At 55.4% G+C, this 14,903-nt stretch overlaps 2 protein-coding genes across 41 annotated transcripts in view; both read right to left on the reverse strand.

The window, feature by feature from the left end:
- Positions 1–1,848: 1,848 nt before the first annotated feature.
- On the reverse strand, positions 1,849–3,286 carry GOLT1A (golgi transport 1A). Of its 3 annotated transcripts, none has more exons than XM_085527179.1 (5): positions 3,228–3,286; positions 2,684–2,775; positions 2,416–2,526; positions 2,270–2,333; positions 1,849–2,099 (listed from the first exon to the last, which is right to left on the reverse strand). In XM_085527179.1, exons 1-5 carry the CDS (start codon positions 3,250–3,252, stop codon positions 2,080–2,082), a joined length of 312 nt encoding a protein of 103 aa, XP_085383305.1. In that variant the 5' UTR covers positions 3,253–3,286; the 3' UTR covers positions 1,849–2,079. The 3 variants fall into 3 exon arrangements, with proteins under 3 accessions (XP_085383305.1, XP_085383304.1, XP_015740368.1); XM_085527178.1 differs by having other exon boundaries at positions 2,416–2,553; XM_015884882.3 differs by having other exon boundaries at positions 2,416–2,594.
- An 827-nt stretch (positions 3,287–4,113) lies between these two features.
- The window catches only part of PLEKHA6 (pleckstrin homology domain containing A6), a 44,547-nt gene continuing 33,757 nt past the window's right edge, over positions 4,114–14,903 (reverse strand). For 19 of the 38 annotated variants that reach the window (XM_085527150.1, XM_085527149.1, XM_085527155.1 and 16 more), the window contains 17 exons: positions 14,448–14,501; positions 12,878–12,958; positions 11,724–11,795; positions 11,354–11,434; positions 10,974–11,123; positions 10,747–10,842; positions 10,262–10,373; positions 10,007–10,146; positions 9,484–9,633; positions 8,243–8,366; positions 7,980–8,089; positions 7,554–7,736; positions 7,238–7,402; positions 6,891–7,024; positions 6,670–6,812; positions 5,966–6,089; positions 4,114–5,620 (listed from right to left, as the gene is read on the reverse strand). In XM_085527150.1, the coding sequence (XP_085383276.1) occupies positions 5,974–6,089; positions 6,670–6,812; positions 6,891–7,024; positions 7,238–7,402; positions 7,554–7,736; positions 7,980–8,089; positions 8,243–8,366; positions 9,484–9,633; positions 10,007–10,146; positions 10,262–10,373; positions 10,747–10,842; positions 10,974–11,123; positions 11,354–11,434; positions 11,724–11,795; positions 12,878–12,958; positions 14,448–14,501 (1,911 nt within the window). In that variant the 3' untranslated portion in view covers positions 4,114–5,620; positions 5,966–5,973. The remainder of the gene's footprint in view (positions 5,621–5,965; positions 6,090–6,669; positions 6,813–6,890; positions 7,025–7,237; positions 7,403–7,553; positions 7,737–7,979; positions 8,090–8,242; positions 8,367–9,483; positions 9,634–10,006; positions 10,147–10,261; positions 10,374–10,746; positions 10,843–10,973; positions 11,124–11,353; positions 11,435–11,723; positions 11,796–12,877; positions 12,959–14,447; positions 14,502–14,903) is intronic. The other 19 variants (XM_085527165.1, XM_085527176.1, XM_085527163.1 and 16 more) reach the window with 11 other exon arrangements.

Raw genomic sequence — 14,903 nt, forward strand, 5'->3', positions numbered from 1 at the left:
CCCAGCCCTGACGTCTTTTCCCATGCCAGGCTCCAGGGCTGCGTCACCAGGGGCAGCCTTGTGGGGTCAGGAGGCAGCATCCTAACCCCTGGCAAGGAGCCACCAGGCATAAATCCCCTTTCCAGGCATCCCAAGTGCTCATAAGTCCCCAGAGGAGGAACTTTGGGGTACAACATCACTTCCAAAGGGGTCGAGTCATCCAGGGGAGGGTGAACCCAGGGTGTGGGGCTCTGGGGTTTCCATCTCTGCTGTAATCAGGAAGAGCATATCCACAGGACCTCAAGGATGCTCCTCAGTGCATGGAACCTCCCTCCAAGCAAGGAAAAACCCCATGGGGCATTTTCCACCACCAATAGGACAAGCAGCTGGTACACGGGAGCAGTGATAGAAAGACCTGGTGTCATGGGTTACCTAGATTTACCTGTGCCTGTGAGCTTTGCTCACATCAACCCAACCTGTTATTGCAGTCTGGGGATGGGAGGATGTCAGGCAGAGTTGAGACTCCCCCCCAATTTGATTCCCTTGCTTCTGTGATGGACACCAGCAAGCAGACACAGCATCACAACCACACACCAGGGATGCTGTGGGTCCCAATCACCTGCACAGTGGCCAAGCCCACCAAGCAGCTGCCCAGCTCCAAACCCCAGTGCTTTGCCATAGGAAATGATGCCTGCAGGATCAGTCCCACTTCTGCCTTCCTCCAAGCTCACACCAGCAGACCACAGAGAAGGGGATTCAATGAGAGAAGAGACACTCACACTACATACATCCCCTTCCAGGCAGCAACATCCCATAAGCACAGCCCCAAAAGCAGCAGTAGAAGAACCCCAACCTCTAGAGGCTGCCATGCTTCATCCCTGCTAAAGGGCTTTGGGACCCCAGGTGTAGCAGAGGAAACACCACCCCATATCAGCTGAGCTGCTCCCAAATCTGCTCCCACCTGCTGCAGATCCTGTTAGTACCACCAGCACACTCAGGCCATGCTCCAATCAGGAGGGAACATGTTTAACTCGAACTCGTTAATTAATTCCTGCTATTTAAGAAAGGTATCAGCACAGGGACCAGCTTTGATGTGATTGCCCTGGTTTAATTAAACTCATTGCTTGCATCCAGCTTCCCAAGTGCCCGTAGAATCCTGGTTCGTATCCATTGAGCTCATTGTTCTGACTGCAGAGCTGTGGGGTTACCCAACCTGTTCTTTCCTGGATAGAGATTGTTCTGCATCCCAGCAGAGCAGTTCCTGTCCCCTGCCCATAGAGCTGCCCCCACACCAGCCCCACTGTGCTGCCATCACTACACCCAGCCCTGCATCCCATGGGAAATAGGGCTGTGGGAAAAGTGAGTGCTCAGACAGCGGCCCCATGTCCATGTGCTGCCCTACAAGTGCATCAGCTCCCCCTCCCACCCCAATACCCCAATTAATTCATAACCTTGGATGTCGTTTGCTTTTTCGTGGTCACTGGATTTCAAAGGGGTAATTTACTCTCCTCCGATCAGGTCATGAAACGTTAATGTGGTTTAATGGGTGTTTTCCTAACCTCCCCTGCCCTCTCCCTCTGCTCCCTGGGCTCTGCTTGGTCCTGCTGGGTGCGTGGGAAGGCAACTGCAGCCACTGGGGATGTCCCCATGCCACCTTCAGCCATGGCCATGGGAAGTTCTCCATGTCACCCCCAGCCATGGCCATGGGAAGGTCTCCATGTCACCCCCAGCCATGGCCATGGGAAGGTCTCCATGTCACCCCCAGCCATGGCCATGGGAAGGTCTCCATGTCACCTCCAGCCATGGCCATGATGCTTCTTTGTGGCTTAGGTGTAGGCTCCAAGCCCCAGAAAAGGATCACAGTCTCAGTATTGTCTCAGTTTTTACAATTAAATCCAGCTCACATGAGGGAATGACAACAACAACAACAGCAACAATAATAATAACAATAATAATAATAATAATTACAAAGCCTGCCTGGCACAGCCTGTGAGGCACCATCCCTGCAGCACAGTCATCTCCAACCCCCAGCAGGAATGAGGGACCACTCGTGATGTCCCATGACATTATCCATCCCATGGTCACACTACGGAGCTGCTGTCACCCAGTTTCTCCAAGAGCTACAAGAGGAACCGTTCCTGATTAGCAGCACAATACTCCAGGAGCAGCAGGGAGACCTTGCTGACCTCCTCCTGCATGCCCACAATGCTGCTTTAATACAGCAATGCCAGCAATTTCTATCCCCCAAGGACAGCAACCCCCGAGGTGGGATGCCCAGTGCCCCACTCACCTTGTTCAGAATAGGGATATTCACCAGCGAGCCCAAAAAGCCAAAAGCCACAGGGAAAAAGCTCCTGCACGGAAACAAAAGGCTCTGTTAAGCCTGGCATAGTAGATGCTGGTGGCATGGATTGGGCTGTGTGGGTCCATGCAGACCTGAAGAGTGTGATGAAGCCATAAGCCTCCAGCAACATGCCCAGGAGCGGCCACCGCATGAGGACGATGAGGACCCCCCCAAGGAAGAAGCTGCTGCCCTTCATCTTCTGCCTTTGGAAGAAGAAGGTGAAGGTCCTCCTGAAGCCGATGATGAAGACCAAACCAGAGAGAAAGAGGATCTGGGAGGAGGCAGCAGGGAGGGGTGAGAGCAGCCCTGCCCTATGGCTCCTTTACTCTAGAGCTCCCCACCCTCTGGGGCCATACTCACATTCCCAAAGGCCAAGAGCACCGAGTCAAAGTACAGGAGCATCCCAAAGAGGATGAAGAAGATGCCAAAACCAACCAGCCCCACACCGATCCCTGCAGAGGATGGGCTGAAATGAGGTTTGGGTGCACTGCTCTGCCCCCCCCCTCCCCACCTCATCCCATTCCCTCCCATAAATGTCCCTGTGATTCTCTCCCTATGCTGAAGCTCTGGGGAGGCTGTAAACCCTAAAACCTCAGGGAGACTGAGAGATGCAGAATCAATCACTGGTAAACTAAACAGGAAAGTCACCCCAGGTGGTTGCACAAAGGGTTGATGAGATGCTCTGGTGGGGACAAGGGGCCGGATACCTCCCTGCTTGACTTCCTTACACACCCCCCACCCCACAGTGCCAATCCCTATGGATCACATCCAATTCATGCTCCCAACACCAGCACCACACTGTTTGCCCTCGTCCCCTCTCCTTTCCCCATATTACCCCCAGCCCTGCTGTGGGGTCAGCACCCCCAGCACACCCCATGAGCATCCCACCCCAGCTCCCACTCACTCTGGAAGTCGCTCAGAGTCACCATTTTGCCCCACAGCTCCACGTGTCGGGCACTTCCCAGCAGTGACCCTTGGAAAGGCCCTTTAGTCCCCACGTCATCCTGCAAATCATTAACGGCCCCACAGCTAATGGGGGGGGGCGGCGGGGGGATCTTCCTATGGGGCTTGTGCCACCCCCAGTGCACTCCACAGCTACGTTTTCAAAGCAGATGCTTGGGAATAGAGACACCAAGGGGAAAATGAAACCCAAAAGAGGAGGAGAGGAGAGAACACATAGGTTGAGCGTTGGCCTATCTGCCCCACAGCTCTTCAATCCAACATCAGAACCTTTAACTCTGCACAAACACCACCACCATCACCTTTCAGAGATACTTTTATTTCTCTAACACTAGCAAAAAAACCAAAAACCCACCCCAAAACCACCCCAAAAAACAAAATAACCCCTTCCTTCCCCCCCCCCCCCCCCAACAGTGCATTAATAGATTTAATCCCATTGCCAGCTCATCTCTCTGTTACAATTTGCTGCTGTATGAAAAGCAATAACCCAAATCAAAACCCAGCATCAAAACATTTGGGTCGGGTTTTGGGTGTTTATTTGCCCCTTTTTTTCTTTCTGCTGTTGTTTTAATTTGTTATTTCCTTTAAGGAAAAATCAAAACCCAACAAAGGTAAAACCAAAAAGCCCCCAATGACCCATTCCATTGCACTGCTGCTGTGGGATGAGGACACTGAAGGCCGACCCCATCTCCTACAGCCATAAGAGAGACCCATTGCCCCCCAGCCAAACCCCCCCACCCCAACACAAAGGGCTTTGCCCTACTCACCCCCCCCAGCTGGGGAAATAAAGGCATCTCCTACCTCACAATCTCTTTACACACACGCATATATATATATATATATATATATTTTATTTTTAAATAAATTTGCTTTTCATAAAAGCAGAAAAAAATAGATGTGTATATATATATATTGGGGTTTTTATTTTTAAATAGGGTCTTTTTTTATTTGCTTTTTCTTTTAATTTTCTGATAAATTGGCAAAGAATCTGCTTCCTTTTGTGCCGACAGCCCTGCAGAGAGATCAGCACTAAACCACCTCCCAGAAGAGAAAAAAAAACACCATCCCATATATATATATATATAATAATAAATGTATAATTCTCCATAAAACATATATTAAGGCATGTAATAGCAAAATAAAGGACCAGCTTTATGAGCTAAGGGGGTTGCGGGAGGGGCTTGGGATCCTATGAGTATTGCTAAGAGTCAGGGGGGGATGGGGATGCAGAGGGGGCACACATCAGGATCCAGCCATGGGGACATCACTCATCCCCCCCCCCTCCCACATATACACACATACAGTGCTGTGTTTTCAGGCAGCGTTTTTCCCTCTGGAAAGCGAAAATAACATGAACTAAAGGGTTGGCTTGAGATAGGAGAAACGACCAAGCTGATGTGGTTGGAGTGCAATGGCGAAGCTCTGTGGTGAGACCAGAGGGATCCAGTCCATGCTGCGCAGCTGAGGTGCCCCCTCCTGTTTCCACATCCATCCCCGGGGCTGTTGGAGAAGGAACCCTCCCTCCAGCACAGAGGGCTGCCCAGATAGTGCTGGATGTGGGCAGCCCCATGGAATTCCTGCTGGGCCACCTGGGCTGTGACAGAGGTGGCCATGAGTAAAGCATTGCTACCACCTGGATGCATTCACGGCTCCAGCCCGGTCCCCTCCTTGTCACCATCCCCATCCATCCTGCAGATTGTTGCTCAGCCCATTGGCTTTGCTTCGCTTCTCTGCTCCTTCCCCACATCCCCTGTCCCTGTCTGACCTGCTGCTCCATGCCCATGGCTCTATGCTGGGCAGCCCTCACCATCCCAGCCTCTGGGACATCTGTGTCCCAATGTGTCCCCTCTCTGTGCTCCCTGTTCCCAGTACAGCCACGATGGGGCTGGCACCTCCCTCCAGCAAAGAGCTGAAAGCATTCAGGGCACAGCCAGGAGCAAAGATGCACATGGAGAATGCACCATCCATGGTGGAGACGGTCTCCTTTGTGTGACCAGTGCACGGAGAGCTGAGGGATGCTGCACTCCTGTTCCAGCTGCACGTGTCCCTCCATGCACCCAGGACAACACAGCTGTGTCCCAGTGCCAGGTTGAAGCTCAGTGTCCCCAGTCCTTGTGGCACCTGCACGGCTCTCCCAGGATGGGGCAGAGCGTCGGGGTTCCACCTTCTTGCTCATCCATCCCGGGGTGATGCCATCGATGGGAAGGAGGGAGGGGGTCCAGGAGAACCAAAAACGATGGCGCAGAGAGGGTTGGTGTTGAGCCAGGGCTCATGTTGTTCTGCACTAGAACGTGGCCCCATGGAACTTGATGGCACCGGCGGCTGCCAGGGCTTGAGCTGGAAGGACAGGAGCAGAGCTGAGTGCTACAGATGAGCAACCTGGATTAAAACTCCACAGTCTCAACCCCATACCCAGCACCTCCTGGGGGACAACACCTCGTGGGGGGCAGCAGCTTGCTCAGCCCCATTGCCTACATTGGGGTCCCTGGCTGTATCCCACACCACAGAGGACACTGCACTTGTTCCATAGGAGGAGATGGGGCTGACGTGGCTCGGAGGTGTTAGCTGGAGCAAGCAGTGATGGACGGAGGTTGGGTGGAAAAGACACCAGGGGGGAGTGGCACCCCCCGCCCATCCCTGGGTGGAGAAGATGGGATGAAGTACAAGAGAAAAGGTTCTTACTTCATGGCTCAGACACGCATAAAATGGCTGCAGTCGGCGACCCGGGATGGTTCAGACGAGAGGGGGTTGGTCGGTGGAGTCAGGGAGGCTGGGGAGGTGGGAGGGCTTGGGGTAGCGCATTGAGCTGGAAACAAGAAATGGGAGAAGGGCATGAAGAACACAAGCTGAGGGCAGCAAGGGGGGAGGCGGCGGCACAGCGGGCAGGTTAAAGGGGGAAGGAAACCAAGAGGAAGGAAGGGAGGAAGCAGGGCAAGCAGCCACAGCCCGGCTGCAGCACGCACACGTGAGCTCCCCCAGGGCTCCTCCTGGACAAGGCTGTGGGCACTGTGTGCCACCACTGGGCATGGTCAGTCCTTGCCCATCCCTGAGCACTCCACGTTGGGTTCATTCCCTTGGATGTGGTGTAGGCAGCTTTTGATGGTGAGCATTCCATCCTGCATCGCTCTGTGCTGCTGCCCTGGCAGCTGCTGGCATCACCTGGCTTGGCTGCTGCACGGTGCTGCCTTACAGCAATGCAGGATGCTCTCCGTGTACACAGCCCCTGTTCCTTTGCTGCCTGTCTGGTCCATCAACTACTCACTGAATCTGCTTGTTCCACATTGCAGCAATTCCTCCTGCCCATCTGGTACCTGCAGTCCCTCTCCTGCAGGGCTGGCAGGCAGCGGGTGCACACCCTGGACCCTCTATGTTCCTCTATGCCTTACCTGATAGCATGCGGCCCCGGCGGGATGCCTCAGCAGCCAGAGCACATGAGATCTCTATCCTCTTCTCTTGCTCCTGCAGCTGAGTTTCAGGGTCCTGGGGAGCATCCACTTCACCCTCACCCAGTGGGATGACGTTCTGCAGGCTGCGGGGGCAGTGCTGGCTCAGCAGGATGCACAGGGGTGCTGGGGATGGGGCGCACGCTGCGGGTGCTGCACCTCACCTGGACTTGGCAATGAGGGTTTTTATCCTTTCCACTTTCTTTTGCTTCTCCTTCATCTCTTCAGGGCTGAGTGGCGTGTCAGGCTCCAGCTCGATGTATCGCTCGGGGATGAGGACTTTGTCCGGTGTGGATAGCTGGGTGCAGGGCTGAGCTGAGCACCGCTCACCTGGGACTCATCCCCTCCCCAGCAAACACATTCCCCGCACAACCACCCCCAGCTCCCATTACACTGGCATGGATGCAGCACTCACTCCATCTCCAGGGCCCCACATAATTCAGGGGTTGGATTGACCTTCCAGCACTGGGAATACCCCATGCCCACAACCCCATGGAGCTCCCGTCCTCACCTCCTTGTTGATGTCCACATCGTAGTGCTGTGGCTCCAGCTCCATTTTGCGTAGCCGGGCGATCTCCTCTCGGGGTGTCTCGTGAACTTTGCCTGGTTCATCAGAGCGCAGTGCTGCCTCCAGGTCAGAGATGTCCACCTCATGGATGCTGCGGTGTCGACGCACCTACGGGGACCCCAGCTTTATTGAGCCCCCATATCCAGCAAACAGTTCCCTGCCACAGCCTAGAGTGCCCCTTCTGCTCCTTTGAGACCCTCAGCCCACCCCACAAAGCCAATCCTGCTTTGTGCCCTGCACTGTGGGTGCAGGGACTCACCACTTTATAGGATGCGGGTGCCTTTGTGCCGGGGGTGTCAGGCTGTTGGCTTCCAGGCAGCTGCAGGCTGCGCCTCTTCTCCTTCATGGAGCCGCTCTGGTGGCGTTTCATGCGGTCAATCTGCTCCTCCACACTCATCTTCACCTTTGTCTCATTGGCAAACACAGCGCTCTTCGGCCTCTCCTGGGGAGAACCCAGGCCCATTGTTACATCCCCCCCAAGATCCAACCCCATCCACTTGTGCTGCATCGCTCTGCAAAGGGTTGCTGCGCTCAGCCTTCTCCTGGGACACCCAAACTGTTGGGTGTCTCCTAACCAGATGCCGAGACACAACAATGCGTTCACCCCCTCCTCTACAGATGGCACTGCTGAGCCCCCAGCTGCCAGCCCAGCCCTTGGCACTGCCCACCCTGCTGCAGCCCCTACCCGGGAGCCCAGCCCGTTGGCCATGCCGCTGGTGCTCCTCCTCAGCATCCCAGTTGTGGGCACCACCTCCTCTTCTGTTGGGGATTTGGTTCGTGGCGGCACAATACCCACTGCAGGACAAAGCAAAACATCCAGCTGAGCCCCTCTGGGAACACAAAGCAGCATCCTGACCATGCAAAGAGCTGACAGAGAGCTCCAATATGTACAAATGCTCCCCTTGGCTCAGTGAGTCTGTTGGAGGGGAGCTGCTGAGTGGCACCTACCTTTATTGAGGGCAGCTTGCTTCTCTGCCTCCTGCTCCTGCCTGCTCTGCAACCCCTCAGCAGTGGGGCCGGAGGCAGCTGTTCGCTGCGTCTCCTTCTTGCTTTGCTCCAAGGTTGATTTGGGCTGTGGGGTGAAAGTGGGTTTGCAGTGAGCCATCACTATGCAGGGCAGTCACAGGGTGCCTGGGCACAGCACGCTGCCATGGGGTGGCACACAGCCCCAGGAGCAGGTGGGCACACAGACACTTGTCTAGGCAGTATCTGTGCCCCCAGACATGCTCCATCAGTGGGGATGTGGGCTGGGAGGTCTCTGCAGTTCTTGCCCCAACCCATTGGGGCCAGGCACCCATCACTGTCCTGGTAATGAAGTTCAAGCTGTCTACAAGGGGATAGTCCTGACATGGCTCAGAGGTGGTACCCAAGAGCTACAGGATGGAGGTACACAGTACTGAGCTCCAGCCCCTGTGTGCAGGAGGGAATGGGGCCCTGTAGGACAGCAGACAGCAGCAGGGAGCCAAGGGCTGCTTTCAGAGTCCTCCCCTGGTAACAGTGCAACAGATCCAGCGTGATGGAGGGGGTCAGGGAGAGGCTGAAGAGCATAGTGTGACCCCACATCGCTGCCCTGTGCTCTGCATGAAGATGATACAACCCAACACACCTTATACCACACAGATCAGCACAGTCGTGACTGTGGTACCCTGTGGTTGAATGGATGCTGGGTGTGCCACTTGCACAAACATTCCCTGTTTTCACAGCCCCATGTGCACACATCCTGAGCCCCTCTCAGGTCTACCAGGTTGCTTTGTCTTCCAAAGCACAAACATGATCCCATTCCCAGGCAGAGATGCCACCAGAGATCCTTAGGATCGGGTATACTCATGTGGCTACCCCAGGCCAGCTGAGCCCTTGGCACAGAGGGGAGTGAAAAGACAGCAAGAGAGGAGAGGGCAGAGGAAAGCAGAGAGGCTGCAGCAGGTTTGCATCTCCTCCAGCTGTCCAGGGGAGCCTATCTCTATCCTGAGCATGTACACAAGCACAGGGGACCTGGAGAGGACACAGTGAAGCTGCCTTGGGGACTCTACCCATTGTGCCCCTTGGAGAGGCAGTGCCACATGCTGCTGCCCCCTGAGCATCGCCTTTGTGGGCAGCCCCATCCTCTGGTCCCAACCTCTGGGGAGGGAGGGAGGGAGGAATGGAGGGAAGGGACACTTCTTGGGGCTGCTCTGGTGAGGTTCTGGTACCTGTCCCCTCTGTGACTCGCCGCCTCGCTGCCAGGAAGGGGAGGTGGGGTACGGCCAGGGGCGGCTCTCGCTAGGGAGTGGAGGTACAGTCGGAGGAGGCTCCAGGGGGATGTACGACTTGGGGAGGGGAGGTCGAGGCGGACCGGGTTCCTGGGGTGGAGAGGAGCATTAGGCGTGAGAGCAGAGAAACTAAGAGATGGGAAGGAAAAGAGAGTTAGAAAGAGACAGAGACAAAACACAGTGAAAGGCCAGAGCAGGAGGAGGGAGCTCAGAGGCTGCTGCCCACCAGGTATCCCCATGCACAGGGGGGTGTTTCCCATCTCCCAGTAGGGTCAGGCAGGGCTGGAGCTGTCAGCCCCCTGGAGATATCAGCATTGCTTGGCATGGCTGTGGGGAGTCCCCACGTTACACCTCAAACTCACAAGGATGTGGGTGAGTTGAACACTGCTGGACCTTGAGCAAAGTGACAAGGAAGGACCTGATGGTGACAAAGGGATCTACAGGCATAACCCAGCTCACTCACCTCGCTGGGCCCTGGCTTGGTGGGTGAGCCCTGGGAGCCAGAGATGAGGGAGAAGGGGCTCAAGGGGCTGGTGAGGCTGGCGGAGCTCAGTGGGCTGGCAGGGCTGTTGGAGCTGTAGGTGCCTGAGGGGCCGATGGCAACTGCAGAGGAAAGCAGAAATAAGTGCATGTATCACAGCACGGTGCCTCCAAAAGTGCTGTCATCAGGGATGTGCCATGTTGGGCTTTGTGCCGTGCAGGGATAGAGCCCTCTCACCTCTGTGCTTAGCTGTGTCAGTGCCACGGGATGGGTTGTTCTTCCTCAACCCCTCCATCACATCCTGGATCCTCCAGATCTCCTTCTGGATCTGCCGGTTGAGCATTTCATTCTGTGAAGGGGGAGGAAGGCAGCAGTCAGAGCAGCCCCTGCTGCCACCCTGCTCTGCATATTCCATCCTGGCTGCATCCCAGCAATGGGGCAGGCCTAGGGGGTGTTCAGCAGGGACAGATATGGCCCTGGGGGGGGCTGTGCCATCACACCCACAGGGAGCTGCAGGCTGGGGTGGTGCTGGTGGAACCCCCCCGGCTCCTTGCAGCCCCTCATCAGCACCAGAAGCAAAGCACCTTCATCAGCACCTATGTGCTGTTAGGCAAAGTCAAAGCAGGGCGCTGAGCACCAGCAGCTGCTTGCAAATTCACTCTCAGCAAAGGAACCAGGTGGCTTCCATCTGCATGGGACTGGGAACAACGGGGGATGCTCACTTGGATGTCCAGGTTCAGCTGCTCCCAGAGGTCATCGTGCAGGGCAGACACCTCGCTCTCAAGGGTCTCATACTCAGCTGTGCTGTTGGCCAAGGCCTGTGGAAGGAGTCGAGGTTGGTGGATTTGCCCCCTTGTTTTGCAGCAATTACCCGGTGCGAGATCTGCTGGGTGCTCCATGCATTAGGGACAGATGGGTGTGGGGAGGAAATGCAGAGCAGCACCATTACCGTGCTGGCCTGTGACAGCTCCACACGGATGTTGATGAGCTGGTTCTGCAGAGACTCCTTCTTGTGCAGCAGCTTCTCAGGGTAGGCAGGTTGGCTCCCAAACATCTCCAGCTCCTGGTGCGTCCCCATCAGGGCACTCTCCAGACTCTCCTGAGGGGAACAAGAAGTGCTGCAGCTCCCTTCTCAATGGGCCATGAATGCATGGGACCATGACATGAGCACAACAACTCCCCCAGCCCACAGATGAACCCCAGGCAACCAGGACACGCCACTTCCTCGCCATCCCCATTGCCTTGCAGTGGGGTTTATCCCCAGCTGCACTCAGCCCTGGGGCTGTTGGTGTTGCTGCAGCACCACGTAGAACCATGTGAACCACAAACCTTCTCTGCTCGGAGCTGCTGCACCAGCCTCTCTTGCTCCCGCAGCACTTTGTTCTGCTCACAGAGCTTCCCCAGCAGCTTCTGTTCCAGGCAAGAAAAAGAGAAAGGGAATGAGTGAAAGCCCAGAAATGGGGTGTGGGATGCTCCAGGCACCCATGCAAACAGATCTGTTCTCAACCAGTGCCAAGAGGAGGGTTGAGAGAGGGCTGATCTCACTCCAGGAGAGATAGGATGCAGCCAGGGCATAGAACACAACGTTGGTTGGATGGGACAACGTGTGGGTTTCAGCCTGCAGCAAACAGGGCACACGGGGACAGCGGGAATAGAAGGGGACAGACTGAGAACATGCAGCACAGACATTTGCTCTTACATCGGTGTCTTGCTCGCTTATCTTGTAGGCATGCAGGGTCTCCCTGTAGGCTTCTGGGAAGGGTGTTGTCACCTGAAAGCAGAGCACGGGGTCAGCCTGGCTCTGGGGTCCCAGGGGCTGCCAGGAGCCCTGCAGGGAAGAGCAATCCCTCTGCCCCAGCCTTAGGGAGCTCCAGTGCCAGCCCCAGTGCCATGGGCTGGGTGAACAGCACCGAGCCAAGCTCTCTGCCTGATGCCAAGAGATGTCTCGTGACTCATTAACTGCCTGGTGTACAACCACCACCATTACACGGCCAAGGAAATGAAGGCAACAAGATTAAGCTGTAATCCCACTGAGTGGAGTCAGAGCGCCTATAAATCAGCTGCTGCTTCAGGACCTGTTTACCATCCAGCTTCTCTCTGTGAGTCATTTGCCTTTCCTGGAAATCTAAATTACTAATAGGACCTCACCAATTAAATGCCTCCAAGACCTTGAGATGAAAGGCATAAGATAGGAAGAAGGGGATCATTATTGCTAGAAAGCAAGATGCTTCTTCAGAGTGATTTAAAACCACAGGACAATGCTAACAGACCTGAACATGGGAAATGCCAGAGCCTGATGGATGCAGATCCTGCATGGAGCTCAGCCAATGAAGGCAATGCAACATCTCCATCCTCACCCAGAGGATGCACAGGGATGGGACCAAACACCCTCCTATCCCTATAGAGCATCAGCACTGCGAGCTGTACCCATCAGTATAGATGTCCCCAGGCTTTTGCAGCCTCTCCAAACTCCAGGCAGGAGAAGAGCAGCCGTGTGCATGGGCTGCATCCTCTCCCTGATGTTGCTTTGATTGCAGATCCTTGGGTTGGGTTCCTCCAGTTTGACCTTCTGGTCACATTGACGCACAAAAGCACCCGAACGCAGATGAGAGCTCAGGACTCAGAGCTGCTTCCCCACCTTGTGCTCTCAGGACCACAAGGGTTTACAGGGCTGGAATGGCTCATGGATGGATTTAGCAAAGCCTGGGATGAACGAGCGGGACCCCCAGAGCGTGATATGCCAGCACTGCATGGATGCTGGAGTTTGCATGAGCAGAATGGCAAGAGGTGACCTCAGGGATGGCATGGGGAGGCTGGCATGGCCTGCCATGCACGGGCATTAGCAAGGCTTACTTGCATGTAGAGCTGAGCCCTAGGGGAGGAGCTCTCCACCATCCTGTTCACCATACTGATCAGGGTTTCGCTCTCACTCATCTGCGACAGACAGGGAAGGAAATGTCAGAAGTCAGAGGAGAGACGCGGGCGCAGAGCTGGTCAGGAACCCTCAGGGCATTGTGCTCCAAGAGACATCCCAAGGGCTCAAGCCACAAGGAGGCAGCAGCCCCAGGCTGAGAGCATCCCAAGGGCTGAAGATAACAAATTGAACCCAGCCTGGACTGGGCAGCAAATCACACGTACAGACACCAACTTGCACGATACCCACTGCTACAACACACTGCACGGCCCCAGCAGACAGACAGACAGGTCAGGCCAACAAACAGCTCTGTGTCCTGCCCTTGTAGCAGAGGGACGGTCCTGCTCAGGAGGGGATGGGGACAGCAGTGTCCTCCATTCCAGCTTGGTGGCTTCAAGCAGCGGAGCTGGGTGCTCCCATGGGGATATGTTACATGTGAGATGCCCTCGCAGCACAGATCCAGGAGCAGACCCCATAGGGGAGCAGCACCAGTTATGGTGCAGCCAAGGGAGCAGACTGGTGATACATCACTGCTCTCCGGTTAAACGCAGAGAGTGAAAATAAAGCAGTGAATTGTTTTAAAAGAGCGACTTGGCAGCACTGCCCTGAATTAGAGGTCAGCAGGAGAGGAGGAGGAGATGGAAAGCCTTTTTAGGGAGCGTTTTAAAGTGCTTCGGTGAGGGAGCGTTGCTGCCGACGGCGTTGAAATAATCCAGAGAGCTTTTATTGCACCGAGTGCTCCTGTGTGTCGCTGGCTCTGCTCCAAGGCAGACACAGATCTCGGTGATTGCTGCACCGATGGGGATTCACAGACTAATGAGATTGTACCGGAGCAGCTCCCTCAATGCAAACCTGGCTCCTGCAGTGAGCACCAGGCGGCAGCAACAGCCGATGGCTCCGGATCCCATGTCGGTGCACCCCACCACTCCCACAGCTCTCCCTCACTCTGCTTCCAGAATGAGGTCAGCTCATGGCTTTTCTCCAAACACCCCACAACATGCCAAACCCCAGAGCTGTCACTTCAGGGCTGGTCATCCTATCCCAGCTCTGCATCCCACATCTTGCCTTGGAGGATGCACATGGTGGGTGTATCACCAAAGCGCTGTGCTTGGCCTCCTCCCCCTGCAGCACAGTGTGGATGCTGGGTGAGCTCCCAGCACCTCTGTGCCAATGGTGCCATATGCTGTGCCCAGCCCTGGACCACCATTTCTGCAGCACCGATGCTGTAGGCACCCCAGACCCAATGATGTCCCCCCGCTGCCCCCCAGCTCCAGCACATCACATAGAAGACACTGTCAGGGGTGGTTTTCTGCCAAGCAATGAACAACCCTACAGAGGAGGAGGATGGAGGAAGCAAATCAAAGATGACACGTGCTGCTTTAGTGCCCAGAAAGGGTGAGGATGGATGTTAGGGGACGAGATGCTGCTTGCTGGGAGGGAGAGGGACGCTGCTGGGATGGGGCACATGGGGACGTAAGCAGCGTGAGGCTTGCAGCCAGCTCTGCCTACCTGCTGGTCCAAATACTCTAGGTTTCTTTGCAACTGAAGGTCTAAAAGTTCATCCTACCCGGAGCCAGCAGGCATGCGGCAAGAAACGAACACACAAAACATATAAAAGAAGAAGCAAAGCAGTTAGGTGAAGGCTGCAGAAATGCAAAGATCTCTCAGCTGGGGAAGCAAAGTGCCACCTCCTCTGCCCAAAGCGAGGACGGCTGCGGATGGTGCAGGTCCCTCTCCCTATGCTTGGGCTCTGCTCACTGTCCCTGCATCTCTTGCTGGTGAGGATGGATGGCAGCATGGACAGCTGATGAAAATTTATGCTTCTCCCTCTTGCAGTGGCTGCTCCTGCCATGAAGTTTCAGGGCTGTGCTGCACCATGTGGACCTGCAGGTCCCGCTCCACAATTGAAGAGAAAAAACACCATCCAGGGACAAAAGCAGCCCAAAGTGAAGGGTAAGGAGGTGG

Source organism: Coturnix japonica, chromosome 38, assembly GCF_054131305.1.
Source record: "Coturnix japonica strain WE chromosome 38, WE-NBRP24, whole genome shotgun sequence".
Lineage (NCBI taxonomy): Eukaryota > Metazoa > Chordata > Aves > Galliformes > Phasianidae > Coturnix > Coturnix japonica.